The 23,383-nt window shown below is 40.3% G+C and overlaps 1 protein-coding gene across 1 annotated transcript in view; it reads right to left on the bottom strand.

The window, feature by feature from the left end:
- Positions 1-2,114: 2,114 nt before the first annotated feature.
- The window catches only part of LOC138665618 (very long chain fatty acid elongase 6-like), a 42,951-nt gene continuing 21,682 nt past the window's right edge, over positions 2,115-23,383 (bottom strand). Inside the window, exons 2-4 of the mRNA XM_069753252.1 lie at positions 18,757-18,888; positions 14,218-14,369; positions 2,115-7,720 (exon numbers count right to left, since the gene is read on the bottom strand). Coding sequence (XP_069609353.1) covers positions 7,299-7,720; positions 14,218-14,369; positions 18,757-18,888 — 706 coding nt within the window. The 3' untranslated portion in view covers positions 2,115-7,298. The remainder of the gene's footprint in view (positions 7,721-14,217; positions 14,370-18,756; positions 18,889-23,383) is intronic.

Raw genomic sequence — 23,383 nt, forward strand, 5'->3', positions numbered from 1 at the left:
TCTCCAGAGTACGTCTCATGCTGCTCCTAGGCCACCAGATCATAACAGTTGTGTGTACTATGCATTTATGATGACTGTATGAGTATTTCCTCCTTAATTGATGTTCATCATGTTATTTTTATTACATAAAAAACAAGGGACTTTGAACAGTTTTGGTTCAGGCAAAGTGCCAGGAATTGAGACACACCTGCTTTCCATTGACAAGAATAGCAAGATCGGTTTCTATCTTCATGGTGACAGCTTCATGTAGGTGCTTAGGATTTTAATTGTAATGTAAAGGAGTTGCCTAATATTTACTTGTATAATCTGTTGTTTGCACAGATTAGACTGGAATTCAACATTCCTCATCAGATAAATGGTCTAAAAATTGGACATGCATTATGTCAATGTTTTAGAGTTGTAAAGTTTAACCATTTGCTACTTTTAAAATCAGTCTCTGTGCACTTTAACACAGTTTTCAACTCACACTCCCAGGGCCAAAGTCACTCATTCCCTACTGATTCAGCAGTCTGACCCATTAGGTGTTTCAGGTACCATATTTTTTACAATATATATAGTATGATATCACCATATAATATACTGTACATTCTTTTCTTTTACACACTTGTTACTTTTCCATTTTTGTACTTTGCTCGTTTCACATTCCACACACTGTCAAGTATAACCGGTTTTGAGGTAAAGGGGTGGGACTCATCAGTAAAAGGTTGTGGCTGCCTGTATGTCAGGTGTGGCAGTTTGCAAGTCAGGATAGGTTAGTATGCTGAACACATGTGGGAAATCAAGCAGAAACAAGTAGTTCAATGAATGATGAAAGTGAACGCCTTATAAGGATTGTTGAGGTCCATCAATTTATGGGATGAGAAAACCTTCCCTGGTTTTCTAGATAGTACAGAGGTCTATGTCAGTATTTTTCGTTGTCTAGTTTCTTGAAGTAGTTAATGTCAAAATTCCTGGAGGTCTATGGCACCGAAGGGAGATAGTAACCCTGGTAATCTAGGGCAGTAGATGGTTGATTGTCATCATTCTTGGTGGTCCAGGGTAGTAAAGGATTGAATGTCATAATTTCTTGTGATTTAGGGCAGGGAAGATAACCATCCCTGGTAGTTTAGAGTCATGTTGGCATCCCTGCTGTTCTAGGGTAGTAGAAGTTTAATAAAGTTATATCCCTGGTGGTGTAGGACATATTAAGGCTTACTGTAATTACCCCTGGTCGTCTAGGCTAGTAAAGGGTTTAATGTAAGCATCCCTGGTGGTTAAATGAGTTTAAGGGGTTAATCATACCTAGTGTTTAGAGTGGCAGTCCATTTAATGTGTTTTAGCAGGGTCTTGATGAACTAAAGAATTAGATAAGTTAAAGAGTTTGTCACTACTTTAACACTGATGGCCTATCCTTAGAATAGGTCATCAATGCCTGATCGGCAGGAGGGGACAATCAGCTGTTCTTGGCGTCAGTGGCAGCCGGAACTGACCAGTTATGGAGCTGCAGAGCACAGCTCCATCTGCTGTATAGTGGCCATGGCCGTGTACTGCACATCCGCCCCTAATTTAAATAGGAGGCAAAAGTACAGTATCTGATTGCGGCCACTATACTGTAGATGAAGCTGCACTGTGCAGCTCCATAACTGGTCAGTTATATAGAGAACAGTTGATTGTTGGGGGTGCCGGGTGTTGCACCACCACCAATCAGACATTGATAGGCTACCCTAAGGAGGCCAGCAATGTTAAAGTAGTAAACAACCTCTTTAAATTTCAATGATTAATTTGTTTCAAGTGCCAAAATGATGACCCGCCCCTAGAGCTGCCTGACAGTACACGCGCATGCTTGGCTCAACTGAGGGAGCCTGTGTATGTAACAATTCTGGGGAAATAACTGTCCGCCAAATGAGCATTTGGACACCAACTGTATGGTGTGTGTGTGTGCCCTTACAGGAAGATGCATTCCTGTGCTTATCATGTTCTTCTTACTTCTATGCACTGATGTCAGAGTAGGGCAGGAAGGGGAGGACTTGGCCGCAAAGGCAGGAACAGCACTGAGACTGACCACAGTGTGGGGGTACGGCAGTTTATATTGACCCCTTCCATTAAAAAAAATTATTCCACACAACACAAAGCTGTAAAATATAAAAAAATCCTTTATTTTAAGTTATTGACACAAATATAAATGTCACTTGCTTGTACAACATATTTGTGCATTAGTTCCAAATCAAAAAATAAATTTGTTACTATCCCGTATATACACAATTTAAATGACAAAGAACAACCATATCAAATTCATATTTCAATACATTGATGATCCTTTATCAGAAAATGGGGTAAGTCACAACGTGGTATTAAAACATTCTGATCATGAAAGAACCCATTTCTCCATTCATGAATTGCTGCGCACAAATAGAATACCAACTGCAGAAGTTTCCCTGGGCTTTTGGAAACCCGTCTTCTTTCTCCTGTATTCTATCTATATGTTATTTTTGTAGTATAGATCTTTATATTTGACTTTGAGATGTCTGCGATTTTGTGTAAAACTATTTTTATGAGTGAAAAGGGTAAAAGCAGTAAATGTGACTGTCTAAATGCCAAGGAAGCTATTTAAATTTTTGATTTAATTTGAGAATTAAAATTTAAAGCGTCAACCCCTGTCCATATGTCCTATTTAGGCATATGGACGTCATGGATGAATCCTGTGCTCAAGGGAAGTGGCTGGATGACAGTGGCTCTATTATGAAAAGGGTTATCTTTAATGAGATTACACCATTAGGGAATGTGCACACGTTCAGGTTTTTTCGCGTGTTTTTTGCATTTTTTCACGATAAAAACGCGATGAAAGCGCATTAGAAACTGCAGACATATGCATCCTATCATGTAGAATGCATTCTGCAATTTTTGTGCACATGATGCGTTTTTTTCGGCATCGGGTACAAAAAAAAGCAGCTTTTTCATTAATTTTGCTGTTTTTTCGCGTTTTTCCTGCTATTCTATGCATTTGGAAAAAACGCATCAAAAACGAGCAAAAAAAACGCATGCGGATTTCTGGCAGAAATGTCAGGTTTTTGTCAGGAAAATTTCTGCCAGAAATCCTGACGTGTGCACATAGCCTTAGGCCAGTTTCTGAGTAATGAAAGGCCACAGGTCTCCTGTCCTGATCTCAACAGGCTTAATTATGCATATGAGACTGTTTGGTTCCAGTTAGAGGACACCACCGGCCAGTCTGGACATCGAGGTCCATTCTTAGGGTACCGTCACACAGTGAAATTTTGATCGCTACGACGGCACGATTCGTGACGTTCGAGCGATATATCCGTGACGTTCGAGCGATATCGCAATGTCTGACACGCTCCTGCGATCAGGGACCCCGCTGAGAATCGTACGTCGTAGCAGATCGTTTGAAACTTTCTTTCGTCGTCTAGTGTCCCGCTGTGGTGGCACGATCGCATGGTGTAACATATATCGTATACCATGTGCGCATAGTAACCAACGGCTTCTACATCGCACATACGTCATGAAATTATCGCTCCAGCGTCGTACATTGCAAAGTGTGACAGCAGTCTACGACGCTGGAGCGATATTGTTACGACGCTGGAGCGTCACGGATCGTGCCGTTGTAGCGATCAAAATTTCACTGTGTGACGGTACCCTTAGATCGTGAAAGTCAAATATGTACAACTGGACTAAAAGTTTAGTCTCTTAAACATAGGCACCATTTAGTATCTAACAATAAAATAAATACTCTTAAAATTAACATATTTAATTAGCAGCATGTTATAGAAAGCTGTAATAAATTAGTGCTATCCTTAAGTCTACAGAGCACACCTTCAAAAACCAAAGGAAAAGACGACATAAGCTGATATCATTTCTCACCATACTGAATGTACATAAAAAAAAATGTGCTAGACAAGCCCAAAAAAATGTCACGTATAGATGCGGACATTTATTGCATATAGTTTTTCTCCAATGCAGTGACGTAACGTGCAGAGGTTGCAGTTGCGCATGGATTCTGGTGCGTGAGAGGGTACAAAAGCTGTCATAATTCATGCATTAGTACCATACAGGGACTATGATTGCACTTCATATCGGCACATGGATCTCTATTAGGCTATGTGCACACATTCTGGATTTTTCGTTACATTAAGCATCCCATCAATTTAATTCATTGCGCAATTTTGTGCCCATGCCGCGTTTTTTTCCGGAAAAAACCTCCGGAACCTCTGGAAAAAACGCAAATAGAGAGCTTGTGAAGCCTAGGAGATGGGATTTGGTGAATACATGGCACCATGGACCAGGATTTTCACATTATTCTTCTATTTCCAATTATTGTATAACAGCACTATTGCTACAAACACTAAAACATTTACATGGCCATCATGAGTGTTATCTCAATTCAATACAGTGCTTAAACTGATATGTAATAGCTGTATTAGACAGTAACTGCAAAAGTACAAGAGGTCGACAAAAATGTATCATAACAAATATTTGATAGAATTTGTGTAAGATGGCTGCTCTTTTGTTACCTACTAGAGTAATACTGCACAGGTCATGGCCTACTGCGTGATGCCAGGCAGCTCTGCCATTGATGTAATGCCGGAATTGGTACAGTAGATATGAGCTTTAAGGCTCTTTTCCCATTACAGTCAGTGGGCTTCATTGAGAACCACTGGTGTCTGGCATATAAGGCTTCTGACATCACCATTAATTTGGTCATACTACTCCTATAACAGAGCAGAACAACAGAATTAAGAGGCAGATGTGAACAGAACCCAAGGTCTAAAACTAATGGACATAGTTATGTCAAAGCTTGAATTTGTATGAAAGAGTAATAGGGCTCCCACAAAAGTACTAGAAAGTATGGAGACAAACTAGGTATATTAGTCGGTGCCGCAGTTCTAACACATCGGGACAACTTTCATAGGCTAAAATCAGATTTCATAATATTAATGGTGTTGAGTCATCTGCACGTTACAGGGTTGGAACTGTCCCATCACTAATGACCCCAGCTGCGATCTCCCATCATTGTCGTCGGCGTTCGGTCACTAGCGGTGGGACATAATTGAAGGTATCATGTGATGCGCCTTCTGGTTGATTGCACTTACTATCCCACTATCGACTATCCAAAACCTTGGTCACCAAAAGAATTGATCATAATTTTAAAATTTATGCTAGGAGTACCATGTAATAAAATCTCATTAGCTAAAACTGGGAGCATGGTACGTATATACAATAACCCTTATGTAATTTTGTAAATGTTTTATTTCAACGTGTACCAGTTCAACAAATTGGGCAGGTCTTTTTTGGTAAGTTTTAGTTAAAATTCTATGCTATGAGAGCCTCATTAGAATGAGAAATAATGTGTGTGAAACCGCACCCAAAAATGATGAAGATAAGTATAAATAGTTTCCAGGAGCTATATATCTCTAGGCACCTGATGAAGACTTATATAGTTGAAACGCCTTGCGCGATTTAAAAAAAAAAAATACATGTTTTAATTTGGCCCACTTGCATGTGGACATTCTTTTTGCAAACTGAGTGCTGGATAAAAAAAAATATAGAAAAACCCTTATATGGTTTCTGGTTGACTATACCTGATCCCTCCTACATATGGAAGCTCCTCCAGATCTCCATTTTCTGCAAAAGCATACATTGTGCATGTGCACGGCTTCTGTCCCTCACTGCACTGATCTTCTGAAGCGCGGTGTAGCTGCCGAGAGGTGCACTGCGTATGATCGAAAGTCTTCTTCACCTCTCTTGTTCTTCACAGGGGCGTGCTAGCATGCTAACATGCTCATGATTTAGCATGATGCTTACTAGGCATTACATCTGATCATTGTTTAGTCATCATAAAAGATGCAACCAATGACAAAAATGAATATTATTATTTGTCATGTGTCATGGGCAGTGATTTGAGAATGAATGTTCTTATGAATGACTTTTCTGAAGAATATCACCCTTTACAAGTTCCTTAAGAAACCTTAACATGTATGAATACTTACAATATATATGAGGAAAGTGCTGGACTTGTATCTGCAGGTCGTGTAACGGGAAATACTATAAAGCTGCATTAATTGCTGCTGGAATAATTGTCAGGTCCAGGTTGATTACCGTATATGTGCTCAGGTCTGGTATGAGCATGTCTGTAGATATCTAGCACTGCAAATTAAATTGATGCATCTCCATAGAAAATACTTAAGAGAATCGGTCATCAGGATTTTACACCCCAAATGATTGATGTATATAAAGCCGTCGTAACGCTGAGTAAATCTTTCTAATGATTTTTTATAACTAGGCCTGCAATGATGACAAGGGGCATCATCGATGTCTAGAGCAGTGCTCCCCAACTCCGGTCCTCAAGAGCCACCAACAGGTCACGTATTCAGGATTTCCTTAGTATTGCACAGGTGATGTAATTCTTGCCTTTCCAGGTGATGCAATTATCACCTGGGCAATACTAAGGAAATCATGAAAACATGACCTGTTGGTGGCTCTTGAAGACTGGAGTTGGGGAACACTGGTCAAGAGGAAAGACAGTTGAATCATAGTCACAGAAGGTGATTCCTTACTGTAAGGGCAGTGAGCTGATGGATTCTTTACTGTAAGAGCAGTGAGACTATTGAACTCTCTGAAACATGATGTTAAAATGGTTGAGTTACCAAAAAAAGGAGGGCCTGAATGCCTTTCTTGAAAGATATAATATTATAGGTTATGGCTACTAAATTTTGGGATGATACAATTAAGGAATGTTCCCCTAGTATTGGACAATTAGCATCTTCTTCCAGGGGTTTTTGCTTTTCTTATCTTAGGCTCTAGATTGAACTCAATGGACTTCAGCCTTAAAAACTATGAAACTATGAATAAGTGCAGTGGGCAGGCCTTGCCCATACAGCTCTCCTGCCTTTCTCCCTATTCTATTGCCTGCCTCCTGTCTCTAGGTCACCATGTTGCAGTGACCTATGGGTCAGAAACATTAGGTGGTCAGCAGTAGGGGAAAGGGAGACGGCACTTGCCGCCCACTGCACTTGCTACCCATTACCATATCATTTCAACTATGGATTTCTCTAAAACAGCTAAACTGATTTCTACAAGTACGGTAAGGATTTACTCAGCATTAAAACACCTTTATATACATGCCATTACTTTGGGATATAAAATCCTGATTACAGGTTCCCTTTAAGTTAAGAGTTATATTGGCAATAGACATATTATGACAAATGTTGTTTATAACATCACTCATGTATATTAATATAATATGTAGTCCCTAGTCACATTTTACATTAGGAAATGTTGGGTGGTAAAAATGACTTGAATTCGGGTTAATCGCCCTTACTTTTTGTTGAGGTTTTCATGTAGGATTTATAAAAGAAGCTACAGAAAAGGATGAGATAACTTGTGTACATCACAGTAGACCAGAAAATGTTCTCGATGGTACTTGAACATGTCCCGCCCTGCATCCACTTATACACCAGGACATTGATGAAAGTGCCCATGAACATTTGCAAGATCTGGGTGATTGTGATGAACATGGCACATGGACGTGGCACTTGAATTCCTGCAGCACGTAGGGTGTAATAAGAGTACATGAAGGCATGAACAGTGAAATTCATGGTCATGAACCACCCTCCCCCCGCTACCGTATCCTTATATGTGAACCATGTGTAGAGCAGCACTGTGATGTGATGGTACCAGTGAAGGAAGATTAGCTTTTGCTTGCGCAGAACAATGAACAAAGTGTCACCTGTAAAGAAAGACAGAAAAGCTCTTTAGTGTCGATGCTTAGCATGAAGTATATTATTATACATTCACATTGCATTCCAGCTACCATGCCTGCGGAGCGGACTGTATAATAGCAGCATGTAATGTAGTAGTGGACACGTCTTATATCTGCTGATGGTCACATTCTTGCTCAGATCCAGAGTTACAGTGGTGGTATCACCTGATAATTATATCCCATTTTCTACCGAACTGGTTAGACCATAATTGCAGCCTGGTTGCAATATACAATGACCAGCTTGAACGTTAATACCAGACAGGTGAAATACAGTAAATACCATTTATAATCTCATGACAACTTGTTCCTGACAAGGGGTGTGATGTATTAGGAAGCAAGTGAAAGTCAGTTCTTGAAGATGATGTGTCGTGTCTGAGTCACTTTAACAAGGGGCAAATTGTGACGGCTAACCACTGGATCAGAATATATCCAAAATGTCTCTGTGTAGTTAACAGTATGCACAAGTGGAAAAAAGGGAATCCAGCTCCAAGAGATAAAATCACTTAACTTTAATAGTATTCATTTAAAATAGAATAGGCTATAAGACATACAAAAACCGGATATGCTGGAAGGAGAGTGCCTATATAAACTATACGCGTTTCGAACACACAAGTGCTCTGATTCTCAGTAAACTGAGACTAAGAGCACTTGTGTGTTCGAAACGCATACAGTTTACACAGGCACTCTCCTTCCGGTATATCCAGTTTTTGTATGACTTATAGCCTATTCTATTTTAACCCCTTAACCGCCAAGGGTGGTTTGCATGTTAATGACCGGGCCAATTTTTACAATTCTGACCACTGTCCCTTTATGATGTTATAACTTTGGAACGCTTGCCTGGATCCCTGTGATTCTGACATTGTTTTCTCGTGACATATTGTACTTCATGTTACTGGTAAAATTTCCTTGACATTGCTTGCATTTATTTGTGAAAAAAATGGAAATTTGGGGAAAATTTTTGAAAATTTCGCAATTTTCAAACTTTGACTTTTCATGCCCTTAAATCACAGAGATATGTCACACAAAATACTTAATAAGTAACATTTCCCACATGTCTATTTTACATCAGCACAATTTTGGAACCAATTTTTTTTTGTTAGGGAGTTATAAGGGTTAAAATTTGACCAGCAATTTCTCATTTTAACAACATCATTTTTTTTTTAGGAACAACATCACATTTGAAGTCACTTTGAGGGGTCTATATGATAGAAAATAACCAAGTGTGACACCATTCTAAAAACTGCACCCCTCATTGTGCTCAAAATCACATTCAAGAAGTTTATTAACCCTTCAGGTGTATCACAGGAATTTTTGGAATGTTTAAATAAAATGAACATTTAACTTTTTTTCACAAAAAAATTACCTCAAATCCAATTTGTTTTATTTTACCAAAAGTATCAGGAGAAATCGGACCCAAAAAGTTGTTGTACAATTTGTCCTGAGTACGCAGATACCCCATATGTAGGGGGGAACCACTGTTTGGGCATATGGCAGAGCTCGGAAGGGAAGGAGCGCTGATTGACTTTCGAATGCAAAATTGGCTGGAAGAGCCCCTGATGTGCCTAAACAGTAGAAACCTCCCACAAGTGACACCATTTTGGAAAGAAGACCCCCTAACGAACTTATCTAGATGTGTGGTGAGCACTTTGACCCACCAAGTGCTTCACAGAAGTTTATAAAGTAGAGCCGTAAAAATAAAAAATCATATTTTTTCACAAAAATGATATTTTCGCCCCCAATTTTCTATTTTCCCAAGGGTAACAGGAGAAATTGGACACCACAAGTTGTTGTGCAATTTGTCCTGAGTACGCTTATATCCCATATGGGGGGGTAAACCACTGTTTGGGCGCATGGCAGAGCTCGGAAGGGAAAGAGCGCCGTTTGACTTTTCAATGTAAAATTGGAATTGAGATAGGATGTCATGTCGTGTTTGGAGAGCCCCTGATGTGCTTAAACAGTGGAAACCCACACAAGTGACACCATTTTGGAAAGTAGACCCCCTAAGGACCTTATGTAGATGTGTTGTGAGACCTTTGAACCCCCAAGTGTTTCACTACAGTTTATAAAGCAGAGCCGTGAAAATACAAAATCTTTTTTTTCCCCAAAAATGATATTTTCTCCCCCAGTTTTGTATTTTCCCAAGGGTAACAGGAGAAATTGGACCCCAAAAGTTGTTGTCCAATTTGTCCTGAGTACGCTGATACCCCATATGTTGGGGTAAAACCCTGTTTGGGCGTACGGGAGAGCTCGGAAGGGAAGGGCCACTGTTTTACTTTTTCAATGCAGAATTGGCTGGAATTGAGATCGGACGCCATGTCGCGTTTGGAGAGCCCCTGATGTGCCTAAACAGTGGAACCCCCCAATTCTAACTCCAACCTTAACCCCAACACACCCTTAACCCTAATCCCAACCATAACCCTAACCACACCCCTAACCCTGACCCACCCCTAACCCTAATCCCAATCCTAATCCCAACCGTAAATGTAATCCAAACCCTAACCCTAACTTTAGCCCTAACCCTAACTCTAATGGGAAAATAGAAATAAATACATTTTTTTTATTTTATTATTTTTCCCTAACGAAGGCGGTGATAAAGGGGGGTTTATAAAGGCACGGATGATTGACCTCGTGGAGACCAAAACATCCAACACCGCGGAGACACCATCACGTGTTTCTCAACGCAGTGATCCAGAACACTGCCCCCAAATATGCAAATGCATGTAGAGGAGCTACGGAGACACCATCACGTGTTTCTCAATGCAGGCAGTGAATAGCCAGGCCTTTCCCCGGGAAGGAACAACCAAGGGAAGGGCAGCTTCCAATAAAGGAAAACATCCAATAAAGGAAAACCACCTATGCCAAGCATAGTATACATCCACAGACAGCTGTTTCGGGGTTTTTGCCCCTCATCAGTGTGGAGTAGGAAACTGGCCTGGCTATTCACTGCCTGCGTTGAGAAACACGTGATGGTGTCTCCGCAGCTCCTCTTTTTATGTCTGGCAGCTGTCACACACTAAAAGACGCTTTTTATTGCAAAAAAAATTTTTGCGTTACCACATTTTGAGAGCTATAATTTTGCCATATTTTGGTCCAGAGTCATGTGAGGTCTTGTTTTTTGTGGGACGAGTTGACGTTTTTATTGGTACCATTTTTGGGCACATGACATTTTTTGATCGCTTTTTATTCCGATTTTTGTTAGGCAGAATGAACAAAAACCAGCAATTAATTTATTCTGAGGGCTATAACTTATTTTTTCACTGATGACGCTGTATGATGGCTAGTTTTTTGCGGGACAAGATGACGTTTTCAGCAGTACCATGTTTATTTGTATCCGTCTTTTTGATCGTGTGTTATTTCACTTTTTGTTCGGCGGTATGATGATAATGCGCTGTCTTTTGCCTCGTTTTTTTGTTTGTTTGTTTTTTTACGATGTTCACTGAAGGGGTTAACTAGTGGGACAGTTTTATAGGTCGGGTCGATACTAAATATGTGTACTTTTATTTATTTATTTTTATTTACATAAAGAAATGTATTTATTGGAACAATTTTTCTTTTTTTTACACATGTTAAGTCCCAGGGTGGGACATCATTGTATAGTGTCAGATCGCGATCTGACACTTTGCTAAGCACTGTGTCAGATCAGCGATCTCACAGGCAGTGCAGGAGGCTTGCCGGCGCCTGCTCTCAGCAGGCGCTTGCAAGCCACCTCCCTGCAGGACCCAGAAGGACCCCCATGGCCATCTTGGATCCAGGGCCTGCAGGGAGGAGGACAGAGGAGACGCTCGGAACAACGCAATCACATTGCGTTGTTCCGAGGGTCTCAGGGAAGCACGCAGGGAGCTCCCTCCCTGCGCTATGCTTCCCTATGCCGCTGGAATGCTGCGATCATGTTTGATTGCAGTGTTTCAGGGATTAAAATGCCGGGAGCGGTCCTGGCACATAGTGCCGGATGTCAGCTGTAATAATCAGCTGACACCCGGCCGCGATCAGCCGCGCTCCCCCCGTGAGCGCAGCTGCTCGCCTATGACGTACTATCCTGTCCATGGAAAATGAAGTCCCAGGTCACCTCGACGGGATAATACGCCAGATGGCAGAAAGGGGTTAAATTAATACTATTAAAGTTAAGTGATTTTATTTCTTGGAGCTGGATTCCCTTTTTTCCACATGTGCATCTCTAGGCGTGTGGCAGAAACGCGAATCCGTGCTCAAGATTTCCTGGACTCATAAGGAAATTCATCTAAAGGGTGAGCTGAATATGCCTTTTTTTCTGTAATTAACAGCATGCAGTAGTTAGTAGCTACGAAACGTTGAAAAAAGAAGATAGTCATCGCTGCCCAAAAGTGATTGATGCATGTGGAGAGCTAACGCCAGCTGGAAACGTCTGATCCCGCAGAAGAGCCACTATAGCACAAATGACTGAAAAAGGTGACTGTGATATAGAAGTGTTAAAGCACCCAATTCATCACAGTTTGCGGCTTATGGTGCTCTGGAGTCACGGACTGGTCTGGTTGTCTTCGATCATTCCTGTCTATCACCAAAAGAGCCAACAGTGGGCATCTGAACATCTGAACTTGACCATGGAACAGCGGTGATCCAATAAATCATATTCTTTTTACATAATGAGCATGGAGTGACGGGTGTATGTACAGTGCCCTGACAGGGAATACTATAAATATATTGCCTTGAAAATGTTCAGATTTATATTTTTTAGTAATTAGAAAACCATGTATCATTTCCTTTACACTTCACAAAGATGTGCTGCTTTGTGTTGTTATGTCACACAAAATCTCAATAAAATACATTTAAGTTTATGAGTGTAATGTGAAAAAATGTGGAAAAGTTTACCGGGTATGAATACTTTTTCTAAGCACCTTAGTTTAGCTGAGAAAGACACCAAGATTCACTATGGACACATGATGAGCCATTGTAGGGCAATGTACTGTTGGGAAATCTTGGGTACTGGCATCCACCTGATTTTTGTACAATAGTTTTTTTGCACAAGGACCATCGTTTTCAAATTAAATTGGTATATTGTTTACAAATGTGTAATGACTGAAACACTCTGTCTCTCCCAATTCAATACATTTAAATATACATCAAAACCACTGTTTGCTAATCACTAAAATAGGTCAGAACTGCTTAAAGCGTTGTTCTTAAAAAAAATCTAATTATTCCCTATCACACGGAGCCCCATCCTGAATGAAGCAGAGGTGCATATGTGCGGCCTCAGCACCATTCATTATCTATGGGACTGCCAGAAAATGTAGGGCCCTGTGCTCGGCAGTCCAATAGACAATGAATGTAGCATAGACTGTGCATGTGCACCTCTGTTCTGCGAGCCTGGTTACTGGGCTCAAAAGTCCAGATCTCAGAATCGCTGGAGTTCCCAATGGTCAGACAAACAGCAATCAGAAACTAAAATGTGATTTTTGAGACAAACCTTTTAAGGATTTCCTATAATATAGCTGGATCACAATTAGGTACAAGGAAGTGTCTTTAAAAGTTTACTGCCATTACTCTACAGAAACATGGGAGAGGTAACAAAAGTTTCTTTAATACGAAAAAAATGTTCCTTTTTTCCCACTACACCCTAGATCAATGACAGTTTTGATAAGAACTTGAAAGACTGGTTCTTCTGCATTGCTAAAAAAAAAACTGGTTTGTGATGATGCAGCAGTTTGCTTCATGAGGCATAAAACGATATAACACCTCCCATCTTCATTACAAAGTGCGAGACTTTGTGATATCAGAGCAGCGCAATCTCTTCCAAAGCTCCTACCTATAGTCAGGGTGGTGGTGTTGTGGCTACTATTAGGCTATGTGCACACGTCAGGATTTTCTTGCAGAAATTTCCTGACAAAATCAGGACATTTCTGCCAGAAATCCGCATGCGTTTTTTGCGCGTTTTTTGTGCGGATATTACGCGTTACGATTTTTTGCGTTTTTTTCCGGACACTCCAATTTAATTGGAAATCCGCAAAAAATCCGCAAAAATAATGAACATGCTACTTTTTTTTTGCGGAATACGTTTTTTTTGCGGAAAAAAATGCAAACATGTGCACAAAACATGCAGAATGCATTCTACATGATAGGATGCGTATTGTTTGCGTTTTTTTAGCGATTTTATAGCGTTTTTATCGGAAAAAAACGCAAAAAATCCTGACGTGTGCACATACCCTCATATGACAGCTTTTTCCTCCACATTTGATGCCTATCTAAGGAAGGAATGTGCCTGATATCACTTGCAAACCCGCATTGTACACAGCCTCTTACTAAGCTACGGAAATTCGGTATAGTCTGTATAGTTCATCAGAGTTCAGCATGTATGGGCCTTAACCTCAGACATACTACCTTTACCATCAGCAAATATCTTCAGAATGAAAAACAAGATTTGGAGGATTAAAAGAATGTCTGATGGAGTGAAAGAGTTCATTCTGATGCTGATATGAAACCCATTGACTTACCGAGCTCAGGAACTTTACTAAGGACGAAGGCATACGCCCAAAACTTGGTAACAGGTCCATTATAAAATCCACGGTCACAAATGGAGTGCTTGAAACCATTGGTGAGGAGTAAGTGAAACATGTACCAGCCAGTGCGGATCGCCCCAATGATACTGAAAGCACAATATAAATAGCCAAGGTTACATCTACTATTCATCCTTGTTCACTTACAAGGCTACGTTCCCACCATGAGCTTTTGGTGTTGCCGAATTTCTACACCTATTATTTCAATTAGGTCACTTGCGTTTATTTATTGCGTTTTTCTGTACGTTTTGTAACATGCGTTTTTCACTCTGCCTTTTTTGTCTTTTGTTAGTGTGTCATGTTTTAAATAAAGATGCTTTGTTTTTGATACTTCCTGTTATTTGGCTTTGACAAAACTTTATTGACATATTTAGGTGCAGACTACAGGCGTTTTTTTGGCTGCAGAATTCCTGCACCTAATGCAAGTCTATGGGGAAATTCCGCACAGAAAACTCTACATACCCGCAAGAGAACTTGACATGTTGGGGATTTGAAACACAAACCGTAGGTAAGATTAGTTAAAAAGAAGCACTGTCGCATGAGATTTCTCTAAATCCCATTGACTTTGCTGGAACTGTAAGACGCTGGGTTTTTGACACAGCAACAATGTGCAGCTTCAAAAACGCAGCAAAAGTTCATCCTGGGAACGTAGCCGAAAAATTTCTTACATTTTTCAAGATCTCAGCTTGCTGTGATTCAGCACAAACCAATATTGTTCAGTTTCAGAAGATGAAAAATGTGGTCCATGTAGTGGGCACAGAGATCCTTGTCCCATTACAAGACATAGAAGCTCTAATATTTCAGTGAACCTGTGTGTCCATTGCATGGTCAAAGTAGGTCTACTGCAGGTAACAAATCACATTAGTTTGCAGAAATAATTTTGGGTTGTTCATATATTGTTGCACTGGTGAAAATATATTTTTTCAAGCATCTTAACATATTTGTGAAATAAAATGGCTGATGCCATTATCTCATGGATCATTACATCATTACTTACACACAGTACTTACAGCTCTGGCAAAAAATTAAGAGACCACCACATCAAAACCCTGTCATGGGCCGCCCAATCTCCAGACCTGAACCCCATTGAAAACCTCTGGAATGTAATCAAGAGGATGATGGATAGTCATAAGCCATCAAAGAACTGGTTCAATTTTTGTGCCGGAAGCAGTGTGAAAGACTGGTGGAAAGCATGCCAAGACGCATGAAAGCTGTGACTAAAAATCATGGTTATTCCACAAAATATTGATTTCTGAACTCTTCCTAAGTTAAAACATTATTATTGTTGTTTCTAAATGATTATGACTTGTTTTCTTTGCATTATTTGAGGTCTGAAAGCACTGGTTTTTTTTTAATTTTGACCATTTTTCTTTGTATGAAAAAAATGCAAAATGTATTGCTTGGAAATTCAGAGACATGCTGTGAAAAGTTTATAGAATAAAAGAACAATTTACATTATACTCAAAAATATACCTATAAAGAATCAGACAAACTGAACATTTTGCAGTGGTCTCTTAATTTTTGCCGGAGCTGTATATCTGAGATGTCATTGCAACAAAAGACTTCACCATTAATGGTGCAAACAACATATGTTGTACTGTAGGATGGAGAACACCACTAAATTATTTACTTGTGTCTTATCTAAGAGCAATATAGTAAAACAATGACTTGAATCACTATACAGAACAAGGCTCTCAAGTAACATAAGCATTTTTGGGGAATGATTTGAAGCAGATTGTGCAGGCATCTACTGTACCTCTGTCTGCATTTAGATTTTTACCGAACCTTTCTCTCAGATTCAAATTCTGATTAAGATTAGATGGGTCCCAAAAATCTGACATGACACAAAAATTGCAGCATGCTCCATTGGACTAGTTTCCCCTATATTCATTGTATATATTCATACATATGACACCCAACTGTGATTATATAGCACTGCATGAAGACTTTGCAGCTCACTACAAACTTCTACGTAAAACTTTTGTGAATATTCCATAAATATGCCCTCCAGCCAACTACACACGTGGTTAAAATTGTTGGTACCCCTCGTTTAATGACAGAAAAACCCACAATGGTGACAGAAATAACTTGAATCTGACAAAAGTAATAATAAATAAAAGATCTATGAAAATGAACAAATGAAAGTCAGCCATTCTTTTTCAACCATTCTTCTACAGAATTTAAAAAAAAAAAATATTTAGAATTGAGAGTCCTCAGTGGTTGATACCTTTTAATGGCTAACTGAAAAGATGGGCGGCACCGTGGCGCAGTGGTTAGCACAGCAGCCTTGCAGCGCTGGAGTCCTGGATTCAAACCCCACCAAGGACAACATCTGCAAAGAGTTTGTATGTTCTCTCCGTGTTTGCGTGGGTTTCCTCCGGGCACTCCGGTTTCCTCCCACATTCCAAAGACATACTGATAGGGAATTTGGATTGTGAGCCCCATCGGGGACAGCAATGATAATGTGTGCAAAATGGCTGCGGAATATGTTAGCGCTATATAAAAATAAAGATTATTATAACAAATTGCAAGCTTTCGAGACTACATACGTCTGTTCATCAGGCAAAGGTATCAACCACTGAGGACTCTCAATTCTAAATATTTTTTTATCTACTGTACCAAGATATATTTCTTTCCTGTAAAAAAAAAAAACTCATGAAATAGGCCTGAACAGAAATGATGGTACCCTTAACTTAATATTTTGTTGCACAACCTTTTGAGGCAATCAAACGATTCCTTTGACTGTCAATGAGACTTCTGCACCTCTCGACAGGTATTTTGGCCCACTCCTCAAGAGCAAACTGCTCCAGTTGTCTCGTGTTTGAAGGTTGCCTTTTCCAGACGGCATGTTTCAGCTCTTTCCAAAGATGCTCAATAGGATTTAGGTCAGGGCTCATAGAAGGCCACTTCAGAATAGTTCAATGATTTCTTCTTAGCCATTCTTGGGTGTTTTTAGCTGTGTATTTTGGGCTATTATCCTATTGCAAGACCCATGACTTGTGACCAAGCTTTCTGACACTGGACAGCCCATTTCTCTCTAGAATCCCTTGAGGCTATGTGCACACGTTGCGGATTTTGCTGCGGATCTGCAGCTGTTTTCCATGCGTTGTACAGTACCATGTAAACGTATGGAAAACAAAATCCCCACTACACATGTTGCAAAATAAAATGCGCGGAAATGCAGCAATGTTTTTTGCGCAGCATGTCAATTCTTTGTGTGTATTCCGCAGCAGTTTACACCTCAATAGGAACCACACAAAAACCACAATAAATTCATGGCAAATCCGCGGGTAATCCGCAGTGCGGTTTACCTGCGGATTTTGCAAAAGCAGTGTGAAAAGGCCGCACACCAATCTGCAACGTGTGCACATAGCCTGATAGAACATAACAGAGCCTCCTCCATGTTTCACAATAGGGAAAGTGTTCTTTTCTTGTTATGCTTCATTTTTCCATCTGTGAACATAGAGCTGATGTGCCTTGCCAAAAAAGTTCAATTTTTGTCTCATCTGTCCATAGGACATTCTCCCAGAAGCTTTGTGGCTTGTCAACATGTAGTTTGGCAAATTCTAGTCTGGTTTTTTATGATTTTTTATGATTTTTTTTCAACAATGGTGTCCTCCTTGGTCGTCTCCCATGAAGTCCACTTTGGCTCATACAACGACGGATGGTACGATCTGACACTGATGTTCCTTGAGCTTGAAGTTCACCTTTAGTCTGTTTAGAAGCTTTTATGGGCTCTTTTGTTACCATTCGTATTATCCATTTCCTTGATTTGTGATCAATTTTCCTCCTGCGGCCATGTCCAGGGAGGTTGGCTACAGTCAAATGGAGCTTAAATGTTTGAATAATATGTGCAACTGTAGTCACAGGAACATCAAACAGCTTGTTGATGGTCTTATAACTTTCACCTTTAACGTTTGTCTATAATTTTCTTTCTAATCTCCTGAGACAACTCTTTTCTTCACTTCCACTGGTCCATGTTGAGTGTGATACACACCATGTCACCAAACAGCACAGTGAGTATCTGCAGCCCTATATACAGGCCACTCACTGATTCCAAGATTGTAGATAGCTGTGATGCTAGTTAGTGGACACACTTTTGATTTAACATGTCCCTTTTGTCAGATTATTTTCAAGGGTACCATCATTTCTATCCATGCCTATTTCATTACTTTTTTTTTTTTTTAATTCTGTGGAAGCATGGTTGAAAAGCAATGTCTGACTTTCATTTGTTCATTTTCATTGATCTTTTATGTATTATAACTTTTGTCAGATTCAAGTTATTTCTGTGACCATCGTGGGTTTTTCTGTCATTAAACGAGGGGTACCAACAATTTTGACCATGTGTGTAGGTGTTATTATTTTTCAAAAGGGAAACATAGGGATAGAGAAGGGATTGTCCAAGAAGTAGTCAACAAACCCCTTTAAATTGTAATACTGTAAGTAATCATGAACAATATTTAAAAAATACCTTACCTGAATATTGCAAGACAGAGGGACCAGAGGACTAAAGGCCTCCGCAGTTCAAACCTTTTTCTTTCTTTCATGACACGCTGGCCTCCAAATATCACAGCGGCATAGAGAAGTGACAAAAGGAAGGCCTTACTCCTGCAATGAGAAGAAGCAGTCAAAGCAAAAATTTGAATTAAATAAAATTCAAACATCCAGAGCAGCAGAAAAATAATCTGGACTAGATAGAAAATGTAATAGTAAACCAAAGGATATTCAACATGATCTGCAGCAGAACGAATTGGATTGAAGGTTTGTTTTAAACTTGAAGCAAATTGTTAGACTGGATTCACATGGCCAACTGTAAGGAGATGGACAAATGGAAGATTTCCACAGTTAATGTATGTCTGAAAGTAAGAGAAACTGGAAAGAATTGCATCATTAGGAACTGTATAACAAAGGGCATGGTTCCTGAGGGGAAGAGACTGGAGGAGACACCAGGTAAAGTGATAGGGTAGTTAGCAATTATAAAAAGCCCAGGAGGTCAGTGAAGGGGAGAGGTTGGAAGTTGGAACTTGAACCAGTTCAGCGAAGTTGGCTTATAACCGCCATTTTAAGTGACCAGACTTGAGTGAAGGATTGAGTAACCAGAACCAAGTGGAAAACCTAGTGACCATACCCAAATGAAGAATCGAGTGGTCATAGCCAAGTGGAGAACCAAGTGACCAGACCGGAACCAGAAATGAGAGAAGAGCCTTCCGACCAAGACCAGAGCCAATTGAACGATTCTAGAACCAAGTTAGCTGGACCGGAGCCAAGAGAAGCAAGCAGATCATGTTAAAGGAACACTCATGATATCCACAATGTGAGGTGCAGAAGTACGGTACACAAGGTGACTTACATTTCAATTGCAAGAAATTTTATTGTGCTCTAACAATCTGCTAACCTTGTTCAATTTTGTATTCAAATCATTCAAATTGCTGTATTAGAGTAGCAAGTTAGCAAATAGTCTTTGGCTAAGTTACCACTGTGTCCTCATATTTTGTGATGTTACATCCCAAGCACCTAATTGCACAACATACACTGATGAATCGGACCACCTGTAGATTTTCCAACCTAAACTTGACTGCAGGGCATAACTACCGCAGTTGCAGCAGTCGCCATTGCAACTGGGCCTGACATGTGAGGGGCACGTAAGAAAACTTAGTTCCAGCTCCAATTTCTTTAAAATTCCAACTTGATGCTTTATTAATTAAACGTAAAAACAGTGGCTGTAACGCTCTCCAGAGCACATTGGAAAATGAGCAACGTGTTTCGATCTTTGCAGATCTTTATCAAAGCTTTGATAAAGATCTGCAAAGATCGAAACGTGTTGCTCGTTTTCCGATGTGCTCTGGAGAGCGTTACAGCCACTGTTGTTATGTTTAATTAATAAAGCATTGAGTTGGAATTTTAAAGAAATTGGGGCTGGAACTAAGTTTTCTTCATTTCCTTAGGTGTAACCATGTGGATCAGCGTGGAGTTCCGTGCACCTGCTGTAGCTGCCTGGTGAGCTGGCTTTGCAATTTTTTCTATGTTTTTATGTGAGGGGCACACCGAATCCAGCAAATACTTTACCTGGATGTGCACCTTTGGAAACACATTCAGCTCAAGTGTATTGCAACACACAGACCCATTGAGTCTGTGTGTGGCAATACATGGTGCCAGCCAATCAGAGGCAAACATCTGATATCGGCATGCATGTGACCGGGGACGCATAGCAGTGACGTCATGCTCTCCTGTCACTTGCACGCTGATGTCAACTTCTGGTTTCACAAGATGATGCTGTGCGGCGGGGGGGCAGAGGGAAAGTGACTGGTAATTTATTTATTTTTTAAGTTGGCGAGTACAGGATGGCCATACTACTGCAAGGATGACTATGGGCTGAGCCTTATACTACATGGATGACTGTGGCTGTGCATTATACTAAATGAATGACTATGGGTTGAGCATTATATAATCGTAGAATGTGAATCATAGAATGTTAGAGTTAGAAGGGACCTCAAGGGTCATCGTGTCCAACCCCCTGCTCAGTGCAGTATTCACTAAACCATCTCTGTTCGAAGACTTCCTTTGAAATAGAACTCACCACCTCTCGTGGCAGCCTGTTCCACTCATTGATCACTCTCACTGTCAAAACGTTTTTCCTAATATTTAATCTGTATCTTCTCCCTTTCAGTTTCATTACATTGCTTCTCATGTTTCCATGTGCAAATGATAGTAAAGATGATCCCTCTACATTGTGACTTCCCGTTAGATATTTGTAGAGAGCTATTAAATCTTCCCAGATACAAAACATTCCCAGATACTTTAACCGTTCCTCGTCTTACATACTTTGCAGTCCGCTCACCATCCTGGTAGCTCTTCTCTGAACTTGCTCCTGTTTGTTGATGTCTTTTTTTAAATGTGGAGCCCAGAAGTGGACACAGTATTGCAGATGTGGACTGACCGAGGAGAAGAGGGGGATAATTATTTCACGTGAACTAAACATTATGCTTCTCTTAATACTCTTAATACAGAACGGTGTTTGCCTTTTTTGCTGCATCATCACACTGTGGACTCATGTACAGTCTGTGATCTATTAGTACACCCAAGTCTTTTTCACACATGCTGCCACTTAGTTCTCCTCCTCCCATTCTGTAGATGTAATTTTCGCTTTTCTTGCCCAGATGTTGAGTGTTACATTTCTCACTGTTAAATACTTCAAGAAGTTTTCAAGGATTAGCAACATGACTGTGTTTGTTTCCAGAAATGACGCCACATCTTTCCATGTACAGTCTATGGTATTGCAGCTCCCTGTCTTAAATAAGGATGAGTCGCAATGAAGGTAGGTTCACATGATCGATTTCTGTACACTTAAGAAAAATGTTCCCATTATTCTGATAATACTTTGATAAGAGTGGCATCATTTTTAATTTGACGTGGATAGTTTCTCCATTTTTTCAGTCCATCAAAATGTCATCCAAGTGCAGTCCGATTTTTTTCACGGACCATTAGACCTGCATTGCTGATTTTGATCCGACACTGGGATCAAAATTGGATGTTTCTGATTTTTTCCATAGACCACTTGGTCCAAGGAAAAAAAAAGGACATGTGCACAGCCTCATAGAATATCATAGGTACGAGTGTTATCTGTGAAAATTACAGATAGCACTCGTCTGAGAAAATCGATAGTGTGCACAAGCCCTAACAGACACAGCTGGACAGATATGGGTCTGTTTCTGGAAAAATACAAATGCTCTTTCTTATTTCTGACATCCCCAAAAAGTTCTGCAATCTTAAGGATTTTTTTTATAAAAATGTCATGGAAAGAAGGCAACTGAATCCTCTGCACACAAAATGGAGTTTGAATGACACAACTGGAATCAAGCATATCTACTACATGGGTTGGGTAAGGCTACTTTCACACTAGCGTCGGCACGGGTCCGTCGCAGTGCGTCGGGCCGACGTACCGACGCATGCTGTGAAGTAAAATCACAATGGGGGCAGCGGATGCAGTTTTACAATGCATCCGCTGCCCCATTGTAAGGTCCGGGGAGGAGGGGGCGGAGTTCCGGCCGCGCATGCGTGGTCGGAAAAAGCGGACCCGACGGACAAAAAAACATTGCAAGCAACTTTTTTTGTCCCGACGGACTGCAAAAACACGTCGCATCCGTCGCACGACAGATGCAACGTGTCGCAATCCATCGCAATGCATCGCTAACTAAAGTCTATGGAGAAAAAACGCATCCTGCAGGCAACTTTGCATTGTGACGTGCGTCGAACAACGCTAGTGTGAAAGTAGCCTAACAGAGAAAAATGGCAGACACATCCAAGCTGAGTATACACCCTGCAGAGCAGACAATTCAGGGCTCATTTATAACATTACTAGAACATTTTACAACTTCTTTTTGGTGCCCTACCGGCAACAGAAAGGTAAATATTTAGAAAGGGTTAAATATGAGCTAAAACACTGTCAGGCCACTTTAAGGGAATAAAAAGGTCCCTTTAATATAATTAATTTAATTAATCTAGAATATGAACATTAATTATATATACAGAATTACAATGCTAACAGATAATTTGTCGGCATAAAACTAAAGATAGCATGACAAAAACAAAATAAAGAAGCAGGTTAATTATTTGGGAGTATCCATGAGAATGCACAATGAGAAAAACCACATGTAAAATGCAGATAGGATGAGCTGTGGGTGTGAGACTATTCATATGGGACGCATTCAAATGCTTCAGATGTGGGAAGGAACACACATAAGAAAACCCTAAGCATGCAAGGGTATATATATATACATATATATATATATACATATATACTAGATGGTGGCCCGATTCTAACGCATCGGGTATTCTAGAATATGCATGTCCACGTAGTATATTGCACAGCCCACGCAGTATATTGCCCAGCCACGTAGTATATTGCCCAGCCATGTAGTATATTGCCCAGTCACGTAGTAAATTGCCCAGCCACGTAGTATATTGCCCAGCCACGTAGTATATTGCACAGCCCACATAGTATATTGCCCAGCCCACATAGTATATTGCCCAGCCACGTAGTATATTGCCCAGCCACGTAGTATATTGCCCAGCCACGTAGTATATTGCCCAGTCACGTAGTATA

The sequence above is a fragment of the Ranitomeya imitator genome, chromosome 2 (assembly GCF_032444005.1).
Source record: "Ranitomeya imitator isolate aRanImi1 chromosome 2, aRanImi1.pri, whole genome shotgun sequence".
Lineage (NCBI taxonomy): Eukaryota > Metazoa > Chordata > Amphibia > Anura > Dendrobatidae > Ranitomeya > Ranitomeya imitator.